This window comes from Brachypodium distachyon, chromosome 1, assembly GCF_000005505.3.
Source record: "Brachypodium distachyon strain Bd21 chromosome 1, Brachypodium_distachyon_v3.0, whole genome shotgun sequence".
Lineage (NCBI taxonomy): Eukaryota > Viridiplantae > Streptophyta > Magnoliopsida > Poales > Poaceae > Brachypodium > Brachypodium distachyon.
In genome coordinates, this window is record NC_016131.3 from 28384335 (window position 1) to 28412196 (window position 27862).

Here is a 27862-nt window from a genome sequence, read left to right on the forward strand (position 1 = left end):
TGCGTCCGGACGCGGCCAATTCGTCAGAGCTTTCACATGCACACATTTACTACTTTAACCCCACCCCCCAGCCTTCCAAGAATTAAAACCACTGCACAGCAATAACCACCAATAAATTGGATCCATCCAACACCTCTTCCCCGATCCATATCCCTACGCATCCGCTGATCTCTGCCTCATCTTACCACAGCGGGCTGGCTAGCTTTGCCGTACGTTCCGCTCCTCGAAGGTCAAGTGCTGAAATGGCCAAAATGGGTCGAGAATCGAACGCGGGCTGGGCCACCGGAGTAACTCGATCGATCCATCCGGCGTGCACCATCGCCTCCCGGCCGGCCGGCCGTGATCCAAACGGCGGGATGGTAGATAGGCTAATCAATGTGCTGTTACCATGCATGGTCCTGCCGCTGCCGCTGGCCGCATCTAGTCCAACATCGTGATTCTTCTTCTTGCGCTTGTAGTACAATATTGGACTGCGGTGCTTGTTGGCAGTAGCTAGGAATCGGGGTACCACTGACATGTTGACGCTGGCGTGCACATGCATGCATGCATGCATGTAGCACGTAGTACTAGCTGGAGTACTGACTACTGGGTTGTTTTCCTAAGTTTTGGGTGTATCACAGGTTGAGGCGCCACGCCGGCCGGCCGGGACGACACAGATGGAGCGCGTACGCACGTGACCTTGCATATATATTGACCTCGTCAAAGAATGAGTACAGTAGTTGGCGGCAGCGGCGGAGGACGAACAAATTTTTTAGTGTGGCAAAATCGGTAGCGTGGGAGTGTTAACGCGTAAGATGATAAAGTAACGAATACATTAAAGCATATGACATAATATTTTTATTTTGAAAAGAAGGCAGTTGATTGCCATTCGGGTTAGAAGAGATAGAGTATCTACAACAAAAACAGAAATCAAGGCATAGATGACAAAGTCAGCCCCGCCGGAATATTTAAATGATCTCTACGTGAACATATTTGATAGAAATATACCTTGATAAGTAAAGCCCAAACAAAAAATCCCCACCAATTCATAGAATATATTCGTACAAAGAACAATAACAATAACCTGTCACATATGGATGCACTATAGTCCCATCTAAATTATAAAATTGTTGACACCAGCTTAATCTAGTGCTTGACGACTTGTAGTGCGACGTGTGGCCGCGTGAGGAATGGTCGCGGTTGGCCATGAGCTGTTAGACCGGATATTTGTTCGGCGCTGGGCGATGCCGGTTGCTTTGCCAATCGGAAGGTTTGAGGAGAAAGACGAGAAATTAAAGACGGCAGCAATAATCGTGGAGTCCAACTTATACTTATCATGCTTTTTTTCTGGTCAGAAACTGAAAAAGAAAAGGCCCACTGTCCACCTAAGGTGCAAAGTCCAAACACCACCATTTTCTACCTCTTCTTTCAATTCTCGTTCACAAAATAGAAAAGAAGGGATTCTAATCTAATGATGTTAGAATTTGGTGTTGTGGGCCTGATCAGCCCAAGTCCAATTTTTATAAATTCTGAAAATCTCAAAGGGTCATTCATGAAGTGGGATGAGGAGAGCGGGAATGGGAATAATCTTACCTTGCTAGTTTAGAGTGATTGAGACCAACATATAAGGGGTGTTGTTTCTCACCTATTGAGCAAGGGAAATCCCCACGCGCGCTCCTCCTCCTCTGCTCGCCTCTCACCTCGCCTCGCCTCGCCTCGACGCGCGCGCCGCGTTTCGTGGATCGAGTTCGAGCCGTACCGGGTCGCTGCGGGGCCAGGCTTCTTATCTTTTCGCAATTGCAACGGATTTCTCTCCACCGCAACAGTACATACACCGTAATTCGATCTACTGTTTAGTTATGATCTGCGAGATTATACTATTATTGATAGTGCTGTTAAATACCTCTAGTATATTCGAGATGCATATGCTAGTTGCTACTGTCGTCATGATCTATATTATGGAATTAATCATTAATTTGTTATTCTCGAAATTGCTTAATTTTCCAACAATCCAAAAACCTTATTGTAGGCAATTTCCTGATTTAACTATGTGTTTAGCCGATGCATTGAAGCCGGATAAATTTTCCGGGATGTACTTCAAGAGATGGCAATTAAAGGCCATGCTCTGGTTGCAGACTCTGAAAATATTCTGGGTGACAGACGGCAAACTAGAGGGAGATTTATCTGAGGAAGCTCAGAAAAATTTCCAGGATGCCAATGTTTGCCTTTAGATGATGCATTCTAAGTGTTCTTTCTGACCGTCTTTGTAATGTGTATATGCACATAGAAGACAGGAAGGAGCTGTGGGATGCACTGGATGCTAAATTCGGTGCAACCGATGCAGGCAGTGAACTGTATACCATGGAGTCGTTGAACGACTACAAGATGATGGATAACCGTTCTGTAGTTGAACAGGCGCATGAGATACAGATCATTGTGAGAGAGCTCAAGCTTCTCAAGAGTGAATTGCCCGACAAGTACGTTGCTTGGTGCATTATCGCAAAGTTACCTCCTGCATGGAGGAGCTTCGCCACGTCTCTGAAACACAAGAGACAGGAGATATCAGTTGAACAACTGATAGCGTCCCTTGATGTTGAAGAGAAAGCTCGGGCTAAGTACACCTCTGAGAAGGCTGTTGATTTTCCGTCTAACGCCAATATGGTACAGAGGAATTTTCGCGACAACGGAAAGAACAAAGGGAAGAAATCCGTTGTTGTTAACAACAACAAGCCTGCGCAGACTACTACCTTCAAGAAGAAGAAGAAAGTAAACAAAGGCGAGATGAATTGTTTCACCTGTGGAGAGCTCGGCCACTTTTTCAGAAACTGTCCTGATCGTGCAGATCGGAGAGGGAAAAAGGGGCAGAAGACTGTCAACGTCGTGACCGCTAGCAACACTGACACGTACGGTATTTTACCTACTGTCCTTTCAGTATTTCAATCTCCATGTTGGTGGATTGATACGGGTGCTAATGTTCATGTATGTTCTGACATCTCTTTGTTTACTTCTTACTAGCATGGAAGGGATTCAACCGTCTTAATGGGAACGGGTCGCATGCAGCTGTTCGTGGTGTTGGTATGGTCGATCTGAAGTTTACTTCGAGAAAAATCGTGTGGCTATGAACGTGATGCATGTCCCCTCCATGAACAAGAATCTCGTTAGCGGTTCTCTTTTATGCAGAAATGGTTTTAAGGTAGTTTTAGAGTCTGATAAAGTAGTTGTGTCCAAACATGAACAATTTATTGGTAAAGGCTATGAGTGCGGACGCTTGTTCCGTTTTTCCCTTTCTGATTTTAGTGATATGTCAGTGAACCATATTTGTGGCAGTGTTAATGATAATGAAAGTGTTTGGCACTCTTGTTTATGTCATGTTAATTTTGGTTTAATGTCTCGGCTATCCACTATGAGTTTAATTCCTACTTTCACCATTGCCAAAGGTTCTAAGTTTCATAGTTGTGTGCAATCAAGGCAACCTCGAGAGCCCCACACGGCGGCCGAGGAGAGAAATTTGGCACCTCTAGAACTCATACATTCTGATCTTTGTGAGATGAATGGTGTGTTGAGAAAAGGTGGAAAGAGATATTTCATGACGTTAAATGATGATGCTACTAGATTCTGCTATGTTTATTTGTTGCGAACTAAAGATGAGGCTTTAGACTACTTTAAAATCTATAAGGCTGAAGCTGAGAATCAATTGGAGAGAAAGATCAAAAGTTTTAGGTCAGATCATGGTGGCGAGTATTTCTCCAATGTATTTGATGAGTTTTGTGCGGAACATGGTATTATTCATGAGAGGACGCCTCCCTATTCTCCCCAATCAAACGGGGTCGCCGAGAGGAAAAACCGCACGTTGACTGACTTGGTGAATTCCATGTTAGCCACTGCCGGTTTATCTAAGGCATGGTGGGGGGAGACTCTACTGACTTCATGTCATGTCCTGAATAAAGTTTCAAACAAAAATAAAGAGAAGACTCCCTACGAGGAGTGGATTGGGAGAAAGCCATCACTTTCTTACTTGCGCACTTGGGGATGTTTGGCGAAGGTCAACGTTCCAATTCCCAAGAAACGCAAGCTCGGACCAAAGACAATGGATTGTATCTTTCTAGGCTATGCTCAGCGGAGCATGGGCTATAGATTCTTAATAGTTAAATCCGAGGTACCTGATATGCATGTTGATACTACTATGGAATCTCGTGATGCAACATTTTTTGAGAATATTTTTCCTATGAAATATATGCATATCATTGCTAGACTTTCTTCGGAAATATTACCTGAGTCTAGCATACTTGAATCTAATACATCTGATAATGAATCTGAACATCCTGAGGATGATGTTGAGAAGGATGACAATGAAGCTCCTTCCAGGAGTAAGAGACGAAGGATTGCAAAATACTTCGGTGATGACTTCATTGTGTACCTTGTGGAGGATACTCCCAAAACCATTGCAGAGGCATATGCATCTCCGGATGCAGATGACTGGAAAGAAGATGTCCAGAGTGAGATGGACTCCGTTCTTTCTAATGGGACTTGGGAGCTATCTGAACGACCCCATGGTTGTAAGCCAGTAGGCTGCAAGTGGGTGTTCAAGAAGAAGCTAAGGCCTGACGGTACTATTGAAAAGTATAAGGCACGACTTGTGGCGAAAGGCTACACTCAGAAAGAAGGCGAAGATTACTTCGACACCTATTCACCCGTTGCTAGACTTACTACCATTCAAGTACTACTATCCCTGGCTGGCTCCTATGGTCTTGTCGTTCATCAAATGGACGTAAAGACAACTTTCCTTAATGGAGAGTTGGAAGAGGAAATTTACATGGATCAGCCAGATGGATTTGTGGTAAAGGGTGAAGAGAGAAAAGGTGTGCAAGTTACTAAAATCTTTGTATGCACAAAAACAAGCACCCAAGTAATGGCACAAGAAGTTTGACAGAACTTTAACTTCTGCGGGCTACGTCAAACCCGGGTATAGATCATTGGCGTACACTAGAAAGGATACCGTGCTATTTAAAAGGTACGATGAGTTATGGAATACATTATTCATGGCATTCAGCTGTGCTTGAGGGATATTGTGATACGAACTGAATTTCTGAAGCAGATGATCTCTACGCCACAACCGGGTATGCCTTCATACTTGGTGGTGGTGTAGTATCATGGAGATCTTGCAAACAGACCATATTGACGAGGTCAACTATGGAAGCAGAGCTTGCTGCTTTAGATACAGCCACCTTTGAGGCAGAGTGGCTGAGATATCTTTTGATGGACTTGCCGGTGGTTGAAAAACCAGTGCCGACTATTCTGACGAACTGTGATAATGAAACGGTTATTACTAAAGTAAACAGTTCAAATGATAACGCGACGTCATCAAAACACGTGAGGAGACGTGTGCAGTTTGTCAGGAAATTGAAAAAATCCGGATGATAACTGTTACATATATTCAAACAGAGAATAACCTGGCAGATCCCTTTACCAAGGGACTATCACGTAATGTGATAGAGAGTGCATCGAGGGAGATGGGGTTGAGACCCATGAATGTTGTGCCATAGTGGTAACCCAACCTATGTGATCGGAAATCCCGTGAAGTAGGATCTGGGAAGAACGAAACTATTGGTATAACAGAGGAGAGTATGTTATAACTCTCTCTATGCGAAGATGTGCGACTCTCAAATTGCGGTAAGGCAGGTTGGCGACATGCCTTGATGTGTTCATTGCGGTTATGCGTAGCGAAAGATGCTGTCCTACAGAGTATTCTTGAAAGAACACACCTATATGAGTCCGACTGTCTAACGTCGCAGTTTATGAAATTTGGGTTCTATTAACTCATGAAGAGACCACGAGTACGACGCATATGCTCCACCCGCGGGGTACACTACTGATAGTCCAGTACTGGTTGACTTTGAGTGAAATCTATTTCACGCCAGCATGCAATTCAAGGCTTAGTCCATTGTGAGTGTGCATGGATGTAACTTAAAGTTCTAGGCAGAAGTTCAACTTAACAGTCTGCTGAAACACTAGTATATAAACAAGTAGCGAGAACAGGCAAATCTCTAAATGGGTATTTGAGATCTGGTAGGGGATTGTTAGAATTTGGTGTTGTGGGCCTGATCAGCCCAAACTCAATTTTTATAAATTCTGAAAATCTCAAAGGCCCATTCATGAAGTGGGATGAGGAGAGTGCGAATAGGAATAGTCCCACCTTGCTAGTTTAGAGTGAGTGAGACCAACATATAAGGATGTTGCTTCTCACCTATTGAGCAAGTGAGCAAGGGAAATCCCCACGCGCGCTCCTCCTCCTCCTCCGCTCGCCTCGTCACGACGCGCGCGCGCCGCGTTTCGTGGATCGAGTTCGAGCCGTGCCGGACCGGGCCGGACTTCTTATCTTTTTGTCACGCGCGCGAGGTATTTTTGAAATCTGTTACGGACGCGTGCAGATTTTGTGAAATCGGTTCAGGTTTCCTAAACCGAACCGACCTATACCTGCGTGACTATGTATACAGCCGGCCCGTCCCTCCGATCCGTACGCAACACAACCGAGTTAGGGTTTCAGCTGTCTCTCGCTTTTGCGCCATCGTTGTAATCTACTCCATCCCTAGCGCCAGCGTGCACCAGCGATCGGGAGGGCAGGTTTCCGGAACCTTTCACCTTTGCGATTCTGTACGGGAGAGGGCGAATAAGGTTTTTGGAAAGTGCTCCGCGCGACTGCTCGCTTTCCTGCAACCACGCGTCGTCTGCCTCCTCGAACCGGCGGGTGCGCGACGCACCGTCGTCTTGTTCGTCAACAACTTCGTCAAGCGAACGCAACTGCAACGGCTTCCTCTCCACTGCAACAGTACGTACACCGTAATTCGATCTATTGTTTAGTTATGATCTGCGAGATTATACTATTGTTTATTGTGCTGTTGAATACCTCTAGTATATTCGAGATGCATAGGCTAGTTGCTATTGTCGTCATGATCTATATTATGAAATTAATCATTAATTTGTTATTCTCGAAATTGTTTAATTTTCCAACAAACACGCACGAAACCAAGGTATGGCAGGTCCCACACCTTGCCATAGAGGCGCTACGATGGGCACTCTCTGTAGCAGCTCGATGGGCCGCCGCTCAGAATCGCATATCGATCTCTACACTGCTTGTTTATACACATATGAGCCATATGAAACTGACACGGGCGTCTTGTTTTGGAACACCGCTAGCGACACGGACGTCTGAACTAATAAACGAGCGCACATACTAGACGTACTACATGCTCGACGTACTACATGCTCCTCCAGTGCTGGATCGATCGGTCGCTGTTCGTCAACTTAAGTATGGGGAAAGCAACTGGCCAACCGCCTAACGGAATGCACGCACTACTGTGTGTGTGTACACGGTCATAGGAAACGAGGAGGGGATTGGGCTCTGCGGTCTGCGCTCTCGGTGACGACGACGAGAAGTGCGGACGACGTCGTCCAAAAGAATGGTGCCCTGCCTCCGTCCTTGCTCTAGTGTAAGCGTTGTTCCTTACTCCAAGGAACAGGTGGTTCTCACGGTTTGTCTTTTGTTTCTTTCAAACAAAAACATAAACCTAATAAAAACGGTGGTAAAAAACTAAATGACATACACGGATATGTGTTTCACCATGTATCTTAAGTCTAGATCGGTTGTCACGGGTATGGGAAACCGCCAGAAATCAAAGATTCCTCCAAAGATAGTGGTTAGGGACTCCTATTCTCCCATATTTTTCTTAACTAAAAACGAGACTATAAATGTTACAATTAGCATAGTCTATTACTATCTTGTTGTCATTTTGAGTTATAATAACCAAGATTTGATCGTTGTTTCCGCTTTCAATAATGTAAAAGAGGTCAGGGAATGTCCTCCCTTTCGGAAAAATAATAGCATAGTATTTTTTTTTTCCAACTGAAAACTGAAGCCCGGGCCCAACTAAAATCCGGTCTAAAGCTGGGCCACAGGGGCGGGATGACCATGATCATGCACGCTTGCCACCAGCCCACCAGCACATTCTACTAGCCAGTAGCCAAGCAGTAGCCGGCCACCACTTCCACTTGTGCTTAATTAGAGTGCGTTGCATGAATGAAACGTATACGTTAGGTCCACCGGATGCGGATAAAAGTCCCGGTCATCTAGAAGCCGGCCCAAAATCGGCTCTCAACCAATGGATCAATGTGGGCATGCATGCATGACGCTTGCCGGCGGCTGCAAAGGTTAGCTAGGAAGGAAGGAAGGACGCCGGCCGGGCGCGCGAGCGATGACAAGTGTGTCGCACCAAACATGCATATAGCGCGACCGATCAACCAGAAACAAGAAACGGATATGGATGGGGACGACGATATACGACGGATCGCATCCCATCCCATCAATGGAGTCCGCCGTCGCCCGTAGGTACGTCCAAATCGTCCCGGTCGGCGCGTGTTAATGCGCAGCGCTCAGCTGCTGTTTATTCCGTTAAAACGCCCGCGCCTGGGAGTCAATGATGATGGGGCAGCGCCCCCACGGGGTGGTCTCGGCTGTGTCCCGGGTTAGCCAGGCGACGAAGAAATGGTCATTCGTGGCATGGATGATGCACGCGGCGTTCTGGAGCAGTGGGCGAGCGAGGGCCGCCGCGTGCAAAAGGGATGTGCCGTGTGCGCGACGGGTTCAGATTCAGAGCCGCGTTCGTGCCTACGGGCTCTACGGCACGGGTCTCTCAGACATTGATGCGTGTGCACCGGCCCAAGACCATCGTATGCCAGCTTATCTTATGCCCAGTGGCAAAGAACATGGCCGACCTGTACGTACAGAAGGTACTACATACATGTAGCGGGTGCAAATATGGCTAATGGCTGGTCCAAAGTCCAAACGGAGTCTGTAGAAAGAACAGACCAGTACTCGAGCGCACGTGCATGACCAGTGTGACGTGAATCCTCTTGCGAAATGAGCAGACAATGGAGAGATGCGGTGCGAGATGCATATGGGGGAAGCAAGAGCCAGTAAAGAAAAGACGGTGGCAAGAGGAGACCGGCAGTGATCATCTAAAAAAAGAGGAGCCCGGCAGATGATATGATCGAGGAGCAGTGCGAGATTGTCTAATTCGGTCTCAACATTTATGCAGAAAGAATCCCGTTTCAAAAGCCCACAGAACAATGAAGTACAGCCCCCATTTTCGGGCAGCAATTTCAACAATTTACCTCCTGAGAATGCGTTTTTTCACTCTCCTGGGTTGAGTTTTGTGAAAATACTATTATTAGTGAACAATCCAGACACAAGGCACTGTGTTCAACATGATCCCTAAGAGATTAAGTGGTGTTTTCAGAGGCGAAAGAAAATCACTGTAAAATAAAACCACGCACACTTGTAAAGGATTTAGGTGCTGTTTACTCTAGCTTGGCTTCTACTCTCTTCGGAGGATCCAGCTGCAGGTAAGTGAATGGTTCGGTTGGTTCCTCCCTGCAAATCATAGTATAACATGAACGACTTTTTGGTGCAAAAGAAACAAGACAATACTACTGAGCATTGCAACAATTGTCGCAATGTTGAAGTGTATGTACAGCAGAAACTAGAATGCTATTTGTTAGCCCGCAAGGTAAATTCATCATCGACATGATGTACTCCACAATTTCGTGCCTGTATGGAGTCCCTAAGTACAACAGCTTCTTGAAGCACCTAATCTTGTTTTAGGAACAACCGTTACTTCTTTTGTTCAATGTGGCAGCAAAATGATGGCCTGAGTGCCTCTGGTTGCTTTGAGCCAGAACACACCAGTGCTCTTGGTTTTGGCCCAAAGGAACCGGCCAGACTAATGCATTGCACAAAAAAGCCTGCCCCATCCATGTTACCCAACTAATCAAACCACTTTCCTAAAAGATGCCAAACAAGCCACTCTCTGAAACATAATACTCCGTATATGACACAGCAAGCCCAACGAGTACGTAAAAGGCAGACAGCTATCTCATAAATTCCAGGGATTTACAACTAAATGGAGAATATATAGCTTAGGCCATCTTCACTACTTGTGACTTTGTGAGTTAGCATTTCCCTCAACAACCAACAATACACCATACACATACTTCAATAGATTTTATCTTAGTTATCAACAAGAGGTGAGAAAATATACATGTTTGCTCTCTCATCCCACCTTGAGCTTGTGTATGGGTTGTATGTTGCACATACAAGTTTGCTCTCTCTCCTCGCATTCTATGCCACATCATCACATATCCTACATAGCATGTTGGTAAATATTGCCATGTAGGATATGTGACGACATGGCATAGAATAAATGAGAGAACGTGTGAAAAGAGAATAAACTTGTACATTCTCTCACCTCTTAGTGGACAACTTAGATACACTCTATTCAAATAATGTGTTGTTGGTTGATGGCATGGACAATTTTATACACAACTTAACATACATCCTATGGGAGATGCCCTTTGGAGAAGCGGATTTTACGAACAGGTTCAGGTGGACCTAGGTTCATATTAGGCTTTTCGATAAACAAAAGAAAATAAACAACAATGTAAGAAAATTCATGAAGTAAGCTCAAGCCAGGTTGTCAGAGAAAATAAAAGTTTACACAGAGTCATGCTGCAAAAGGATTACTACAGGCAGAACACAAATTCATGCTGCAACTACAGGCAGATAAACCATTTCTGAACCAGAACACCTTTTATGTTGCAGAGACAACTTTCTAGTGAGCATGTTTAGCCAATATAGTCAATAAGGATTAAAGCTGCTGAAAGAGCAAGAAACAAAGACGAAATTAAAGACACAATTTGACATGAGCAGTGAGCATATTCAATATTTATCCCAATCAGATTTTCAGATAATTTTAGATTATCAGTGATTTTAAATGATGCACCAAAAGGATCAAACCAGGAGATCATGAGAAGCAGCAGATACCCAGGGTTTGAGCGCATGCATTGCCAAAAGAGCTTGAATGGACCCGGAACTGTCTTGAACGGATTCCCTTCAAAGCAAGCCTGCAAAGAGTAATTAAGCAAACCAAAACATGTTGAGAATAAGCATGTCATTTCATACTTGGATTCACATGATCAAACACAGATCCAATGTCTACCATTGTTGGATAGCGGGGCAACTGGCAGAAGCTAGTGCAGGATAGTTACAGGAGATCGCATGTAGGGGTGAGATTTTTAACCCCCTGCAGATTTAGCCTTAACAGAATCCATGCCAACTTGTGTTCAAATCATATTTTACAAAAAAAATTCTGGTATTCAGATTATCCATCACTGCAAACTTTATATTTCATGATTATTTCCAAAGTGGACGATCAGTAACTAACTACCAGTTTCAGACTAGGTCATTGGCCATTTCTAACTGTGTTTTGGAGATTGAACTTGCGGCTGTCATCAATAGCCTGAATACAAGTAACAGCGGCACAAATAGCATATGAGCCATCCTTGTTACAGCCTTACAGGAAGCTCTGTCTGTACTTGTGCAGCAGGTCAGATTATGTGATTAACATTTGCTGAAATATATCTCAAGAGTTCTGAGTCATGTTGCAAATAAACTACCGAAACAATTCGATGCCAGCCTGAGGCACTAGACGCCTGTAAGCCGGGCAAAAGTGCACAACCAAAAAATACTTGGCAAACAGGCCTAGGTAATAATCCATCAACTAAACTAGCCTAAAAACAACAAGACACAAACTATAAGTGGTGGCTAGGGATCATGTTGCACCTGCTGAAATATATCGCAAGAGTTCTAAGTCATGTGGCACATCGATTTATTTTCTGTCTTTTTACTGCTTCCGTAAGAGACCTGTAGAGTACTACTGCTTTATTTCTGTTTAACTCCTTGTAAAGACTTTGTGCTCCGTTCGTGCTTTTGAATGGAGTGCGGCCGTCATGTTGACGGGCGGGTGGAAAAAAAAAATGTGGCACATCGATGCCAGCAGAGGCACTAAGCGCCTGCAAGAGCTGGGTACAACCAAAAATGGGTAGCAAACAGACCTAGGGGGTAATCCATCAACTAAACTAGCCAAAAAACATCAAGAACCTAATTATAAGTGGTGGCTAGGCACAGGGATCATGCTGCACCTGCGAAGGCTGCGATTTTCTACACGCCATCTACCTGGGATTATCATATATGACATCCGAAAGTTACCCATGAGGTTTGCTAGCAGTTTCCACTGATCAGAGAGGGACCCAAGGGAGGGTAGTGTCTAGTGAGGTCACCTGGACGACATCCTCGACGCGGTCGTTGCAGCGGTGCGCCTTGGGCTGCCGCTTGTCGCCCTCCGGCAAACCCCACGGGCTCTCCCGCCTCGGCACCGGCCTCTCCTCGCTCATCCTCCCTGTCCACTTCAACAAGACCGAAATGGATCAAATCCAATCCACCAGCACGAGCATCCACCTACAAATTTTTCGAGGCGACAAAGACATCAGAGGAAACCACACCTCCTCCCCTGAGCGCGCCGCGGAAGACGGGACGAGAGATCCCGAGACGAGACGACGGCTGCTTTTTCCCCCACACTGGCCGGAGTCCAGGAAGAGGCGACGGGAAGACGAAGGGGGAACAAAACATCCAGCCCATTTACACATTCGTGTCACATGGGCCTTCACCAATTCGTCCGGCCCATTACAACTGAAATATGCTAAATTACCAGCCCAGGCTACGAATAAACACGGCAACCCACCTGCAGGGACACAGAAGCAAGGGCAAAAGAGGTATTTGAGCCGAGCGGAGGCAGAGGGTTAAACCCTAGCTGGCCGCACCTCGTATATAATCGCTCACCCGTTTGGTCTCCATCTCTGAGCTTTCGGCGGCGGCGGCGAACTCGTGATCTGAAAACAAGCAGGCGCCCTCTCATCTCGTCTACGATTCGCCGCCGCTTCACGCAACCATGGTACGTCTCTCCTGTCCCATGCTTGCGTCAAATTCGTTGCCTGATCTAGGTAGTAGCCTGCGGTTGGTCGGAGTAGTTGTTCCATATTGAGGTATCTGATATGGGTTCCGAGAGTGCGTTAAATGGGCACATCAACTGCGGTGGACGATTGATTGCAGCGCGCTGGAATGATTTTGCGGTGACCTATGAGGCGCGAGTTTTCTCATAATCGCTGTAGCTTGTTGGGTTTGCATCAGTTGTAATGTAATGCTGCGCATCCCTTGAACCTGCGGTAGGATTACTTGTTTCTCCGAAATTTAACGGTCCGGCTTCTTCTGTAAGTTGAGTAAGGCTAGGTGATAATTGATTTGTTATGACGCGTGGATTAAATGGATTGTCATCTTTTGACACCCATTGCCGTGTGAATTTTGAAAACGCATTAATCCCCAGCCTTGTTGAGTTAACCTGATTGCTTGCAAGGCTTAGAGCCAATATGTAGTTTTGCACAGTACTCCCTCCTTCCCCAATTAAACATCGTTTTAGGTTTTAGGCTTTCACCTAGGCATTAACTACCCAGCAAAGAAAATAAATGCAAGGCATATGGTAGCTGATTTTGCGGGCATGCAGCTGGTGCTTTGCGCGGGCCGAGAAAGGCAGGGTAAATGAGCGGCATGATTCATGGAAATAATGAATTTCCAGCCACACATTTACTCCTACTTACCATTGTTTTAGCTGCTCCTTGGTGTTAAGTTTTTTCTAAAACGACATTTCATTTGGGAAGGAGGAAGTAGGTTGCAAACACAGGTCCTATTTGATCAGTTTCTTACTAGAATAGACCAGCACACTAACTTTTATTAGACAAATGCTAGCACAATCCTTGTCATACAGCGGCAGTGTGTATTGTAAAATCAAGTTAGGTTAACTTATATGTCTGGCCAAAGTGCTGGAAATGTTTTTAAAATGGTTGTCATTCATAACAATCATTACAGTCTAGTAATAGTGTTTCATTTTGGCAGTCGAAAAGGAAGACCAGGGAGCCCAAGGAGGAGAACGTCACCCTTGGCCCAGCTGTCCGTGAAGGAGAGTTTGTCTTCGGTGTTGCTCACATCTTTGCGTCCTTCAATGACACTTTCATTGTAAGTATTTGCTAACGTTACACACCTACACATGTATGTAGACCTCTCATCCACGTGAATATTGACACTGTCCACCTCAATATGCAGCATGTGACTGACTTGTCTGGGAGGGAAACACTGGTGCGGATCACTGGTAGGTCACTTTGTCATTGCCATTATGTGTATTACTACTACTACTATGGAAGTACTTAGTAGTCGTTAATATTAACTCTAAACAATCCAGGTGGCATGAAGGTCAAGGCTGACCGTGATGAATCTTCACCTTATGCTGCTATGCTTGCGTCTCAGGATGTTGCTGCACGCTGCAAGGTATACACATCTTGAAATCTGTATGCTCAACTTTGAACTGTTCCTGCTACAACCTGTCTCCTACAGTATGCATTCAGTACACAGGATGTATGGCAAGTTAGAATTGATTTGTTTCTTGTGCTTTCAGGAGCTTGGTATTACTGCACTGCATATTAAGCTCCGTGCCACTGGAGGCAACAAAACCAAGACCCCTGGACCTGGTGCTCAGGCTGCTCTCAGGGCTCTTGCTCGTTCTGGGATGAAAATTGGACGCATTGGTATGATTACCTTTTTCTTTAGTATTTCCTTGGTACTTATCATTGGGCTGGGCGATTGTGTGAACTGCTTATGCATAACTGTGATATTTGTTCTTTTCTGTGTGGCAGAGGACGTGACTCCAGTTCCCACTGACAGCACCCGCAGGAAGGGTGGAAGGAGGGGAAGGAGGCTGTAGATGTCACCATCCGTTACCCTCTTGCTATGGCAACCAACAACTTGCTCCTCTGTGGGTGTACTGCTGTTTCTCTCTTTGTCAGAGAAGCTTTGATTTTGCTCTGTTGAGGATCATTTACTGTTAGTCGAAACCTATCATGTTGCGTGGATCGTATTTTTGGTTCTGAAATTTGTCATATTTATGCGAAAACTAGCTTTTCAGTCTGAAACCTTGCAATGTTGTGATCTCTGTCAGATCGTTCTGTAGTTGCTTACCAAAGAGCTCTAGGTGTTGATATCCTTGATTATTTCTCCGTATTATTTTCCTCGCTATGGTGTGGGTTCGAAGTAGCCCGAATTATCCTTGAACTCAGGGTCTGATGTGGTGAATTACAAGTTCTCTACAAAAGCCCTACCAGAGCTCAAACTGGTATTGCGCCAATCGGCAATAACGACTCTGAATTATATCATGACTATACTCCCTCCGATGACATTTTAAATGGATCGGATGGTATCCGTTTCATTTCTCTGCCTACTTTTGATCATATCCACGTTAAAATTTCTAAGTTTGTCGTCCTAGGGAGAGTATATTATGTAGTTGCTCATTACTGGCTGGTTACAGGGGACACCACGATCCGGCTGTATGGATCGACGACCCCGCAGCATTTATTCGACGACCCCGTAGTTTTTATTCGAGCCGCACTTGTGTCGTCACGTCGTGTGGACGATGTAATTATTCCCTAAAAAGTCAAAGTAGCCATGATGTGGTTATGAAGTACCCATAGTCATGGTATTGTTCCCGCAGAAAATACTCCCAAGTTCGTCTACATAGATATACAATCACGAACGTGTCTCATAATTATTATTCCACCCAATGCAAGACAAATACACCACACAAAGGTAATAAACCCTCTGCACAATAATCACCACTACACAGTGACAAAACAGATCCACTCCACTCAGACGGCAAGCATCGCGTAGCCAACTCCCGCCGCCAACGCGCCGAGAATCCCCGCCGTCACGGAAGCCGCCCCGCTGCCCGGCGTCGACCCCGCTCCCTGCGAACCCCCAGGCGGGCTTGCCGGGCCTCCAGGGCCGTCCGGCGAAGACGACGACGACGGCGACCCCGGCGCCGGCGGCGAGTCCGCCGGAGCCGCCGCGCCCGTCGGAGACGGAGCTGGCGCGGACGCCCCCGGGCCGGCTGCAGGAGCCGGCATGGGCGGAGCCGAAGAAGGACCCGGCGACGGCGGGCTCGCCATGGGCGGCGTCATGGAAGAAGGACCCGGCGACGGCGGGCTCGCCATGGGCGGCGTCATGGAAGAAGGAGGCGACGCGGGAGACGGCGGCATGGACGAAGGGGACGGCGAGACGGGGGCGGGCGGCGGGGTGTGGGCGGCGGCGAGGACGACGACCTCGAGCTTCTGGTTGGCCTTGCAACCAGCCTCGTTGCCGCTGATGAAGTAGAACGGCCCGGACCGGTCGAGCGTCACCACCGTGTTCCCGTCCTCGAACTTGGCGGTGTACGCCGTCGTGTTGCAGGACCCGTACGCGCCCGCGTCCACCACAAGCACCGAGTCCGACCCCTTCGGGTACACGAACACTGCCCAACGGAAAGAAAAACACAAGTCAGTATGCCGGGAATAAATCTCGGATCCGCTAGCTCGATCCTCGTCGTGTTGGGGTTTAGCAGGACTTACGGAGCTGGTCGCCGATCACGAAGCGCATCCTGCCGGCCCAGGAGTTGTAAGGCTCGGCGCCGCCGTCGGGCACGCTCCAGCCTCGCTGCTCGCCGACCCGGAACTGGGCCGCGCTCGCCGCGGCTGCCGCCATGGCCAGGCACAGGAGCCGTGCCACGCCACCACGAGAACTCGCCATGTCCGGATGGCCGATCACTCACACTGAATAACTACTGGATGCTGCGGCTCGTAAGTTGTAAACTTTTTTTCTGTGTGATTGGAGCTTGGGTGGAAGAGACGCACGGGGTGGTTGGGGGTATTTGTAGAGGCACACGGTCAGGTGATCTGAGTGCAAGGGAACTGTCGAACTCTGGCTTTACACGGTGCATGCAAGTGCCAGGTTCGTTAGCGAACCTTGCGAAGGCGTCGTCCATCGTTATGGGCCTTATGGCTACGGGTACCGGATTTCACGTGGCTGACAGCGTCAGGTGTTCGTGGGAGGGAACTTGTCCTGCTTGGCTTTTGCTTTAGTTCAGTTATTAGACGCCGGAACAGAGCAAGCACCGGGTGCATGACTCGTTGCATGGTCTGACGGAGTGACGGGTGTCCCTGGAGCTAGCTCACACGGTTTCTTGGTTCCGTTCGGGCACGTCGGCAGCGTCGCTGTCGGAGGAGTCATGAGTCGCGGTGCGCGCGGTCCACACACGCGTTGTTGGAGCAATGGAACCTGATGCCGGGTCAGCAGCAGCGTCGGTCGGTCGGTCGGTCGCCGGATAGCTCTCTGGCTCTTGCCGTGGCTCCTAGTGTCGATGTGTCCGTCTTCATCTCGTCGGTCCAGCCGGCTTGATCCAGCCAGAAACCAAGATTAACTTGAGTTCCAAAGTATTTTAGATTGCTGATTTTTTTCGCGATTTTTTGTTGTTGTTGACGAGTTCCAAACTCCTGTCCTGTATGATTCGGTTTGGCAGGAACGCTAGCCAGCGTCTCCCGTGTACCGCGACGTGTTAGACGGCGACTGGTCAATTTTTTCAGACAAAGCGGGACGTGTTCATTCGATCTTGTAAACTCGCTCCCAAGTCCCAACAGAATAAAGGCTCTTTGGTGGCGAACTCGACACGTTCTGCGCGTCTCGGTCCAGCAGCAACTGGAACAACAAACAGCCGTTGACGTCGCCGGTCGTTCGGACGATGTCCTGCTGCGTCAAGTCGTCCGGCCTAGCTAGCAACATCGACGTCCCGGGGCTGGCGGCGTCCCGAACACGCTTCAGACATCGCATTACACGTTGCCTGCAGTATTCTCCAGAAGAAAACAAAAAAAAGAAAAACCCACTCAAGTGTACTCAGTACTCGACCGAACCACGGCATAAAACATTGGCATATTCGTATGAATCATGTAAACATCAAACGGGTCAGATACTTCTTCTTGTATTTACAATGTTCAATCCCGCTGTTGTTAACTTTAGGGGCATTAGCCCTGTTTATGTTCCAGCACTTTGGAAATTGCATATCACTCCCTGGGTGCATTCCTTTTTGTGGCTGCTTTCACACAACAAATTGCTAACTAGGGACAATCTAAGCAAACGACTACACCTTACAGATGAGTCCTGCCTGTTTTGCTGTGAGTCTGAAAGTGTACATCATCTGTTCTTTTCTTGTGACATCTCTAAATGCTTTTGGAAGGATATAGCAGTTATGCTAGAAAAACCCTGTGTTTCTTGCTTCGAAGCTGTTGCTACTTGGTGGATCAGTAATAATAACAAATCCACTGTCAATGTAGTTACCTCTCGTTTTATGTGGACTATCTGGAAGTTTCGTAATGATTTATATTTTGGACGTATGTCATGGTCTGGTTTACAGGTGATTTGGCATAGGCTGCTTTGCTTATTAAAGCGCTGGAGATCTTTATGTCCCAAGCGACATCTGCCGAGTCTGGACAAACACTCCAGGTTCCTGGAGAGAAAGGTAATGGAAGCTCCCCAAATCCTGCCTTGCTGAAGAAGAGGAGACTGATCCTTGTTGGTCCGACAACTCCACAAGCGCCGGGCCCGCGCAGTGTTTTACCTATATCCTGCGGCTGGTTCTGGGTGTCTCTTAACGTTTGTTCTTTAGCTGTGGCTGATGTTTCAGTATCTAATTTTGTCTGCGGTGGTGTTCACCATGTCAGCTGGTGTCTTCCCTGGCATTCGGTACCTCTTAGTGAGCTGTACCCTTTTCTCCTACTAATTACTCCCTCCGTCCAACAATGAGGCGTATTAGCTTTTTTTAACCAATGCTTTGACCACAAATTATTCTATTAATATATAATTATATGACATAGATTCATATCCATTATCTTACTACTCAAGGATATTTGCTTATGGTTATGATTTTGATCATATTAGTCACACATTCATAAAGTAATTTATGGTCAAAGGCTTGGTCAACCGAAATCTAATATGGCACGTATTGTTGGACGGAGGTAGTACAACCTTGCATGGATTTTGATCTAGCAGGGCCTGATCCATCGATGCCTTCGATCCATTAAAATTCATATAATGTAGTACTCACTTCTGTCCTAAATTGTTGTTAAAATATTATATATATCTAAACACTTTTTAAAAATAGATATATTCATATTTGGGCAAATATGAGAGAAGAATTTAGGATCGGAGGGAGTACAAAACAAAACCCACGGAAAGACTCTAGCAGCTGGCTCGGCAACTCGCGGTACGCAGCGGCGCCGGCCCGTGGCCGTGAGGATGCGGCTCGCTGAGATCGCCCAGTGCTGTGGCGAACGAAGAGGAGGACGATGAGGCCCTGCTGGCTTTCCTGTTCCTCTTCCTCGTCGTCGTCGTATGCGGCGGCGGGTTCTTATTAGGGGCTCCAGCAGCTGGGTCCTGGCCGGCGCCGGAGCTGTCGGCCGGGTAGAGTTGTTCTTCCACGGGCAGCGTGGTGGTTGCTCTCGGTGTCTGCTCGAAGTCTGTGGCAACAGCAAGACGTAGGTCAGCAATGCAAGGCGCGAAAAGTTATCAAGAAACGGCTAGTAATCTGATACGCTCCAAGGTTTCGGGTCGATCGACACAAGGAAAATTTCAGGATTTTTTACGAACTGTTCCCATGGCCCATGGGTCTACTCTCCGCTTGTTGAAAACAAAAACACGAATTTGAACCTGAAAAGAGTATATGTAATTTTGGGACAAATTTCCACAAATATTTCCAAAGACTGTAAATCCATTAACTCGGCATAGCGGTCAACGATGTAGAACTAACCGGAGGAAGACATTGAGCGGTGTGGACCGAATTTCAAGAAAATGTGACCACGACTTGTCATGTTGAGGAGGTCTCGATGATGACAGACATGTGGTCACACCATCGTGATCTCCTCGGAGGGCCGAATTTGGAACGGGGTAGCTCGGCGGTGGAGATAAACGACGGTGGAGATCATGGAGAAGAATGTGGCACTTCTGGTCGCAAAAACCAGCCATGATGTCGAATCAGGAGGGAGAAAGTACATGTCATAAAAAAAATGCCACTTTGTCTTGGGTGAGGAACTAAATCTGTCTAGTTTGCCTTGTTGAGTGGTTGAAATAGGAAAATTTCATATGGAAACAAAAGTAAACTCCGCAGCCAAGTTGGTGGAGGGTCCAAAAAAATAATACTTTTCATTCTCAAATAACACATTCAATTATTTTACGAAACTAAGTAGTCAATATTCGGAGAATCCGACCTCTGCTATGTTGAAGAAGATAAATTTTAAAGAGTGATTTCATTTTTGACTCTCAAAGTTTTACTTTTTTTTACAGTTTTGACCTCATTTAGTGAGATTTCTGTTTTTTACCCCGTTTAGCAAAAGTTTTGTCACAAACGACCCTTTTAATAATTCTGTCAGCCCCTGCAGGTTGCCGGACAGCCTCGCCACAACGGGCACCAGCACGCGGCGGAAGATAGCGACGAAGGTAGCACACTAAGGATGTGAAACATCGACATGCTCGTGGCCCGAACGTGGAAGGCCAGGTGCTGATGTCCATGGTGCATGTCAAGGGGTCATGGCCGGAGAAAATTAAGGTCAAAATATTAAATGGGATCATTTATGCCATAACTTTTGCTAAATGGAGTTAAAAAACCGAAAATTTTACTAACTGGGGTCAAAAGCTGGAACTTGGGATAAAAAATGGGATTCACTCAAAATGGAAGGCGTATTTTGTTGTCCTCACTGACTCAGTAGACCCATGAGAAAAGAAGAAAAGGATCAGCGCCAGAGTACTTGCCTAAGGAGGCCCAGGAGGTATGCCTTGACTGCACCACTGACCCTGCCGACAACTCCTGATCCATCCCTCTGTACTCACTCATCTGTCAATTGAAAACGTGGTGCAAGCAAAATCAAATCCACAGAAGCCATACATGGATTGATCATCAGGTGTTCATGGCAAGATGAACTGCTCGAATAACTAATCCTTCAACTCCTTACCCAGCTTGGGCATGCATCTGCGGTGCCCAGACCTACGTGGGACAGATGCCTCACGTCCGTAGGGTTCCCGATTTCCATCTCCATCTCATGCTCCCTGTGAGCTGCATGCCAAGATCAGGAAGAAAATTCAGTTAACTGGTTGTGATCGGAAAACGCTGATTATTGTTGATGACATGAGTTGTTGAATGTTCAGTAACTGATACTACAGTCTATTTGTGTCGGTGCTTCAGTGGCCTGTTCACTGAAACCAAGGGGTCGAAGTAGATTCAAGAGTCGAGCATAGATGAGCTGCTGATTTCTTACCGAATATTTGGGAGATTGTCTTCAGCCCTTTGAAGAATGATTTCATCGTCATCGCCATCGTTGAGCTCGTTAATTATTGGAAGAAAGTGCCGCTACAAGATCGGGAGTAAGAACTGACAGAAGGAAGGATAGAGGGAGAGATCTCCGAGAGATGGAAAGAGAGCCAAATCTTCCATAAGAGCAGCACGCCACTGCCTATGTGAGGCAGACAAGTTAGTAGTTGGCGTTTCGTCCTCTGCTCTCACCCCTCTCTGGTCATTTCTCGGGACAGGTGATTGGTGCCTCGAGCTCAATGTTCCAAGTCCAAACTGCACTCAATTGTGACCTTAATTAAGCGTGTCATTGTTCCTCGTGATCTTTTCGTACCAACGCTTAATGTTCTGCACGATGTGCTTCAAAAGGAGATGGATGCATAGCACCAATGGAAAAAAGATTTGGTACACAGTCTCTTTCTCCTACACTGCCTTTTCACCAACACTTTTTTTTACATCTTAAGCCTAGTTACCCAACAAGCCAAAAATTTCCGTGCTATTCCAAGAAATTTAAGTTGTGAGAAATGAGAACCCGGCAAGCACGAAAACAAGGTAGGGAATGAAACAAAAATGGAACTTTACGTTCATTCTCCAAGTGCTCGATGAATTCAGGTTTCAGAATGTGATGTGATTTGTCTTGCATAGATAACAGAACCAAACACAAGTAACATGTTTCAGGAAATTCAGGCTTCCCTTGTGCCAAGCTATTAATTAATTTTGTTTGAGAGTGTGAATAAACTAAAGCAAGATGTTTTCATTTTCTTCATTTAGCAAATAAGATGCTATCATTTTCATTTACCTATTTATTATTCTGCTGATTGCTGACAACAAGACCTATCTGGAATTCTGATTAATCAGGAAGGCAACCTTTTGAATGCCTTTCACTCGCCCACCCACAGACGCCTGGACTGAAACCTTGGAGATCTGGTCACACAACAAATACAAAGTCCAATTACAGCAGACATCTTCAAGGTGTATAGACTACACACTATAGAGCTGCAGTGTGGGCTATTTCTAATTTTCCATGGATCTATCAAAGCTTATTTTTTTTAACCTTGTCCTTCGGCAATGGAGCGGTGTGCATGGCCCATCGTTACAGTGAAATGGGCCAACTGGGCCTACGCGCCGAGCAAGCCCCGTTATCATGTTATCCTTTTTCTGCCACGGCAAGTTTTTTTTTTGAGCCACGGCAAGTTGGTAACGTGTACAGTAACTCTTTTGTATGATAATTCGCCATGGTACTCCCTATTGCAGAGGCTTCCGTCTAGGTTCTTCCAGGGCAGATAATAAATCATTTTATGGACCGAATCTCTTTCAAAATCATGGAACTAGAACATCCTAGAACAATTGACTGTTGAAACGCACGGCACCTCAAAACCGAAGAGAACTTAATTCCAGCTCGGAGGCTTTAGAATAGTCCTGTTCAACATTCAACCTTTATATGCCACCGAATCCTCAATCTAGAACAACCGAAACGAATAGATCTACTATGAAAGGAACAGTCGTCTGAGTTTCAGGTCACCTGTCTTCCTAGTCATCTTATGCCCAGCGAGTTCTTATCATCGCCCTAATCCAAGTATTTGATTAGTCCAGCTGCTCATGCCGCTATCTGTCTGGCATTAGGTGCAGAGTCATTTTCCAACCGAGTGCATCGTTGTTATGCCGCCAGATTAATCTAACGCGAAAGAGCTCTGTGATTGATCTGATCCTACCAAGTCAAAGATGCATCACATTTGTTTACTAGTAGCAGGTGTTGCCGAAGCAACTTCCCTTTATTCCAAAAAATGAAAGTTAAATTTGCTGGCTGCTGCCGTGATGAGGTTGTTAGTGCTACGTACTCCAGCTTCAGAAACCAAATAATTTTTCAGGGGAACAGTTACTTCCAGCTTAAACATATAATCCCTATTGGTGCTACTGCTAAATTTTGGTTAGCAGAAACATTTCACATATTTTTCAGAGTAACAAGCAAGAGCTAGCGTGTCATCTCAAGCAGGTCGTTTACTGAGACTTGATGTGTTATTAATTCCGTCGCTCAGATGACTCCAACTAGTTTGCAGCCGGCACGATCGAACCAAATCCTCCACGGCTGTGTCAGCTCCACCTGCACGCCAAGTTTTTTTTACCTTAAGAAAGCCAAACTGAATCCTTTCCTTGCGATACTGGAATCAGCACTATAATAATCTGCTCTGAATTTAGTGCCGATGCAGTTGAGCCGCGATAAGCAAAGGAGCGAAACAGCAGCTGCAGCAAGACGCGACGATTCCATTTCCATATGCGAGGTCACGGGCGCAAAGCCATGTCGATTCTTGCCGCTTCTGCTTTCCCTCCACGTTGAGGACCCAGCAGAAAATGCGAAAGGGAACGGAAAACGACGCCCGAAATGAGAGGAAAACGACGCCCGAAATGAAATGGTCCTGGTACGAAGGGTCCCGTCAAATCATGCTGCCTTGGAGTATTTATTTATTTTTCCGAAAGCTGACGCTGCTTTTGCGAAAGTTAATGGAAATTGGAAGGACGGGGAAGAAAGCAACGTCCGCAATGCGAGGACAGCAATGGGGCCACGACGACGGCGACGTGTGGGCCTGTGGGGAGAGCAAAAGCAGACGCGATTCTTTCCGTTTGCTCGCCGTGAAATATGATATCACGCCGAGCCGGACGCGGTGCCGTTTGTTTTTTGCTTGCTCCGGCGGCAATGCCGACATGGGGTTCTTTGATATTTTTCGTGCAGTTGGGCCTCATCACAAGTTCACAACCCGTCCGCGATGACCACGCACACCTCTACACCAAGTTCTTTTGTTAGTAAAACCATGTCCATATGTGTGCAATCCGTATATTTTGACATCAAAAGATTTCTACTAATTTGAAGACACATTTTTATTCGATTCAATCATCCGGAAGAAAAAGGTCATGGACGGTAAAACCATGTTGATATGTAAATATGAATTCAAATACGAACACAAATATAAAGTAAAATGCGTCATATCGTGATTTTGACGATTCTTAGCTTCGATTACGTTTTCTTTAGGAACCCCCTCTTCCCGCAATTCTTATAGAAGAAAAGAGTCGAACCTATTTATAAGAAAATTGAGCATAAAACAACTTATTCAAGGAAAATCTTACGAAAATCTTGACAACGAGCAAGCTACCTAACCAAAATTAGGGCTAGAGCATCGTTGGGCAATCAAGCCGCAACAACGAAATTAAAATCTCCGTCTGCGAAAATTATACCAGAGAGAAAACAGATCCTTACATCAGAATAAGGTAGACAGAACTAAACCTCTCCGATAACCGTTGCAGCTCAGCACATCAACGAGGCCCCGCTACTCGAAACCGCAACTCCTGGCCCAAGCCAAACCAAATCTCCCCATAACAAGCGAGCCTCCGCCACCGGTCAAGGTCTCCTAAGACACCACCTCCAAGAAGAGAATGATACCGAAAGACATCATTGTTGCCCGATCTAGAAAGGAATCCAAGATTTCGCCCGGAGAACCTTGACCACAAAGGGTGGGAGGCATCGTAACTGTACTACGACACCTTCAAGCCGACCACCCAGATCCGCGTAGGGAAGCCCCCGTGCGTTGGATCCCGATCCACACTGATGCTGCCACGTCCGGACCGAAACCGACGCCAACCATTGCACCACGCTAGCCATCTCGGGCCCGATCGGCAGCTAGCAAGAACGGCACACATTTCCGCCGTCAGAAATATAGCCCGCACCGGTGCTATCCCATCTCCCTAGAAGGATAAGCCTCGCCGGCGTCGCCACCGTTGTTGGCCCATGGGGGCTTTTTCGCTGGCATCCTCTGGCGGCGGCGAGGTGAGGGAAGGATGGTCGCCGTAGCCGCCCGAGCCTGTGACGCGGGGACAAGATCAATCAAGCAAACAAGATATAGCTGAGATCCTGCTTGCATCCGATAGTCATTGCTTCGTGACGATGATCTTTACAATTCATTCCCCAACAATAATGTGACTGAAATTAACCCGTAACACTACCAAAAAAAAGTCCCCAAAAAAATAGCAAAATCATTTCTGATACGAGTCAAATCTTTACCCCTATGAAAGGGCAAAGATTTGAGGCTCTATCGATGCCTCTACGTGGTGCTATCATCGCCGTTCTTGCGATGTTATCTGGGCCGTTGCTTCGTCCTTTTGTTTTTTTCTGGGCCGGCGCAGCTCTCCGCACTCCACTTCGTGGCCTTTTCTTGAAACTTCGGGACTACTCCTGACTCTCCCCCGATCCCCTTTCTCCTGGACGCCCTTTCTCCCTCCTTCCCTCCCAGTCCCAGCGATCGCTCCTCCCTCGATTCCTCCCTCGCTCATCTCGGGTTTGCCATCGCTGTTGCCATCAAGTTCCGCCGCTGACAACCCCCTCCCCTCCCAACACTCTTGCCGAGTGGCTGCTCGCGGAGCGGAGAGTAAGATCCGGCGCCGCGCTCTCTGCCCGGTGGCTGCTCGTGGAGCGAAGACGAAGATCCGGCACCGTGCGGGGGCCAGGGCGTCAACAACTCGTGGAGGAAGACGACGGGGATCCGGAGCACAGCGGAAGCGTGGCGTCCATTGGGCGGTGCCGAACTGCGAGTACACCAATTTAACATAATCTTTATTTATTTTGTCTCTCTTCTTTGCGCAGATGCGTTTCTCTATATATGAATCTTAGACGAAATTAATACTTGCAGAATTGGGACCGGAAGATGTAGCTGTCAAAATGGACAAGCATGGTGCTATTGTGGCACGTGTGTGTATACTCTGTGAACTATCCCCGTGAACTATTGATGATCATTAAGTGGTCTTTGAAACTCCCAAATTGACTGTAATTTACTTTTTTTTTAGGAAAGCTGATTTGTAATATGAATATTCCTGAACTTCGATTGATTCAATCTGGGGTATGGGGGTGTTACTAATAGGGTGAACCTGAGGCCATTTGCATTAACGGAAGATGGAGCATGAACACAGACTATTTTCACCAATGACCTCACAAAACCAGATCTAAGGTATGTGTTGCAGAGATATGAACATATACATCGACTTTCAAATATTAGAACCCATTTTTCCCAATCCAAAACGGCTAGCTCTTTCAATTATATTGGAATTCAGTCGTGTGGAATTTTTTTTAAGAACAAAGTATTGTATTTAACACTCTTCAACCATGCACAATCCATTTTGGCAGTGTTGTGTCGTCTGCCGTGTTTTCCAACCTCCGTTTGGACAAGTTGGCCTTACTGAAGAGCAGGTACCGTAAAACTAAAGGCAGAACGTTTTGCAATGCATGTTTGAATAGGAGTAAAACCATACATTTTTTTAGTCTACTCTTTCTGGGCTACCTGACCGCATGTACATGAAGCTTATTGTGTTTGCTAATACGGACAAAGTTCTAGGATCATGTGTGGTGAATATGCACCCGAGATTAATCAGGTTTGTATGCTTTCTTTAGGCGTTCTCATCTTACCATTTATGCCTCAACAATACATTCCTGGATGCGCATTATTTATGATAGGGTTTTGTAATAACTGTAAAGGCTGGGCTCATGAAGTAAAATTTCGATGCCACTATTGATGTTCACCCAACAGCTGCAGAGGAACTTGTGGCAAAGAGGAAACCAACTAGAAAGGTTCGGGGAGATACTGCAGGCGAGGTCTGTTGATCCACATTTTAGATCTATACTTACATTAATTTCCTTGCGGAAAAAAGCTGAAAGTACAGGTTCCTCATCTTTACAATTATCTTTTTTTAATCAGAAAAGTGTTGTTTCAAGTATACTGTTCTTGGTTGCTTACCTTTTTTGCTTTTAAAATTAAGGCCAAAACTAATGACGAGGCTCTACATCAGAAGTACATATGCCTTCTGTGCATAAACGAGGTAAACATTGGGAATAGCTATTTAAAAAAAATTGACACGGTATTGTGCAGCAATGGCTCAGTACACAATGAAATTGCTGTTTGTTAAGACCATCTACCTTAGTAATGTCCTCCATTGATGTGTAATTTGGCGTAGTTTTAAGCTTCTTGCTCGCTGGTTAAATACCTGATCTCCAAGAGAAGTTGTTTTGTGTTACAATTTAAGAATTGGAGATATATTGAGAACTAGCTAAGTGTCTACAATGTTGTTGTAGTTCATTATATTATTTCGATTTTTATTTGACGAGTGATTCTTATATAAGGAATATGTCCTCCTCCTTTTGCACTATTTCCTTTTTACTTGGCCCTAATCTTTGGAAAACCTGGTGCTAATTGTATATACGTAAGAAATATGTTAATTATATTAGATTTGAGGTCCCTAATTCCATGTGTGAATTGTATAAACTGTGCAAAACATTACTTGTTTAAATTCTAGTTTGTAGCTAGGTCTCTAATGCTGGGTAACTGTTATTAAACTAATATTTTCACGTGTTGATCAGTTTTTCTTGTTAGCTGGATAGAAGTCCGTCGCCATGTGGAAAACAAGTCAATAGTGTCGTATACACGTTGACAGAAAGGATCTGCAATTGTATGTATGAATTATGATATGGTTGTGTATATGTATGGAAGAATACAATTGTTCCACATCGAGAGAGATTAATTCCAAGATGCAAAAACGATCACATGACAGTTAATTTGGATCTTGCACTATAATCTTGAGAATTTCTCAGATAGGATCATTTGTTGATGCTTTATAATGGCGGAAACAAATAAAATTAAGCGAAGAACTCGAGAGGGAATTGCAGATCATGAGGCAGATGGCTATTTTTGTGTCACATATGCGCAAAAAGAGAG

General features: G+C 45.9%; 4 protein-coding genes and 1 non-coding gene across 6 annotated transcripts; 1 reads left to right on the forward strand and 4 right to left on the reverse strand.

The window, feature by feature from the left end:
• Positions 1–9041: 9041 nt before the first annotated feature.
• On the reverse strand, positions 9042–12533 carry LOC100844151. 2 transcript variants are annotated; one of them, XM_003563376.4, is made up of 4 exons: positions 12373–12533; positions 12151–12269; positions 10856–10935; positions 9042–9406 (listed from the first exon to the last, which is right to left on the reverse strand). In XM_003563376.4, the coding sequence occupies exons 1-4, from the start codon at positions 12506–12508 to the stop codon at positions 9334–9336; spliced, it is 408 nt and encodes a 135-aa protein (XP_003563424.2). In that variant the 5' UTR covers positions 12509–12533; the 3' UTR covers positions 9042–9333. The 2 variants fall into 2 exon arrangements, with proteins under 2 accessions (XP_003563424.2, XP_010227172.2); XM_010228870.3 differs by having other exon boundaries at positions 12151–12276; positions 12373–12530.
• MIR5176 (microRNA MIR5176) lies at positions 10118–10265 on the reverse strand. The gene has a single exon (NR_126920.1). It is a non-coding gene; the product is annotated as a microRNA MIR5176 (primary transcript).
• A 130-nt stretch (positions 12534–12663) lies between the features above and the next one.
• LOC100842625 (40S ribosomal protein S14) lies at positions 12664–14952 on the forward strand. Its single transcript, XM_003563371.4, has 6 exons — positions 12664–12821; positions 13817–13936; positions 14024–14069; positions 14160–14245; positions 14373–14502; positions 14611–14952. The coding sequence occupies exons 1-6, from the start codon at positions 12819–12821 to the stop codon at positions 14676–14678; spliced, it is 453 nt and encodes a 150-aa protein (XP_003563419.1). The 5' UTR covers positions 12664–12818; the 3' UTR covers positions 14679–14952.
• Positions 14953–15452: 500 nt separating this feature from the next.
• Positions 15453–16768, reverse strand: LOC100842933 (early nodulin-like protein 1). The gene is made up of 2 exons (XM_003563372.4): positions 16354–16768; positions 15453–16256 (listed from the first exon to the last, which is right to left on the reverse strand). Exons 1-2 carry the CDS (start codon positions 16529–16531, stop codon positions 15616–15618), a joined length of 819 nt encoding a protein of 272 aa, XP_003563420.1. The 5' UTR covers positions 16532–16768; the 3' UTR covers positions 15453–15615.
• Positions 16769–18809: 2041 nt separating this feature from the next.
• Positions 18810–21433, reverse strand: LOC106865853 (CRIB domain-containing protein RIC10). The gene is made up of 4 exons (XM_014897011.2): positions 21082–21433; positions 20779–20879; positions 20579–20660; positions 18810–19290 (listed from the first exon to the last, which is right to left on the reverse strand). The coding sequence occupies exons 1-4, from the start codon at positions 21137–21139 to the stop codon at positions 19013–19015; spliced, it is 519 nt and encodes a 172-aa protein (XP_014752497.1). The 5' UTR covers positions 21140–21433; the 3' UTR covers positions 18810–19012.
• Positions 21434–27862: the final 6429 nt, after the last annotated feature.

Coding starts and splice junctions, on each gene's coding strand:
- LOC106865853 (XM_014897011.2), bottom strand. CDS start 21,139: ATGGCGATGACGATGAAATCATTCTTCAAAGGGCTGAAGACAATCTCC. Junction 20,661..20,778: donor CAGATGCATGCCCAAGCTGG/GTAAGGAGTTGA, acceptor TTCAATTGACAG/ATGAGTGAGTACAGAGGGAT. Junction 19,291..20,578: donor TACCTCCTGGGCCTCCTTAG/GCAAGTACTCTG, acceptor CTGTTGCCACAG/ACTTCGAGCAGACACCGAGA.
- LOC100842625 (XM_003563371.4), top strand. Junction 14,070..14,159: donor AACACTGGTGCGGATCACTG/GTAGGTCACTTT, acceptor TAAACAATCCAG/GTGGCATGAAGGTCAAGGCT. Junction 14,503..14,610: donor GATGAAAATTGGACGCATTG/GTATGATTACCT, acceptor TCTGTGTGGCAG/AGGACGTGACTCCAGTTCCC.
- LOC100844151 (XM_010228870.3), bottom strand. CDS start 12,516: ATGTGTAAATGGGCTGGATGTTTTGTTCCCCCTTCGTCTTCCCGTCGC. Junction 12,277..12,372: donor CGGCGCGCTCAGGGGAGGAG/GTGTGGTTTCCT, acceptor GTCTTGTTGAAG/TGGACAGGGAGGATGAGCGA. Junction 10,936..12,150: donor GCGTCGAGGATGTCGTCCAG/GTGACCTCACTA, acceptor TACTCTTTGCAG/GCTTGCTTTGAAGGGAATCC.
- LOC100842933 (XM_003563372.4), bottom strand. CDS start 16,531: ATGGCGAGTTCTCGTGGTGGCGTGGCACGGCTCCTGTGCCTGGCCATG. Junction 16,257..16,353: donor CGTGATCGGCGACCAGCTCC/GTAAGTCCTGCT, acceptor TCCGTTGGGCAG/TGTTCGTGTACCCGAAGGGG.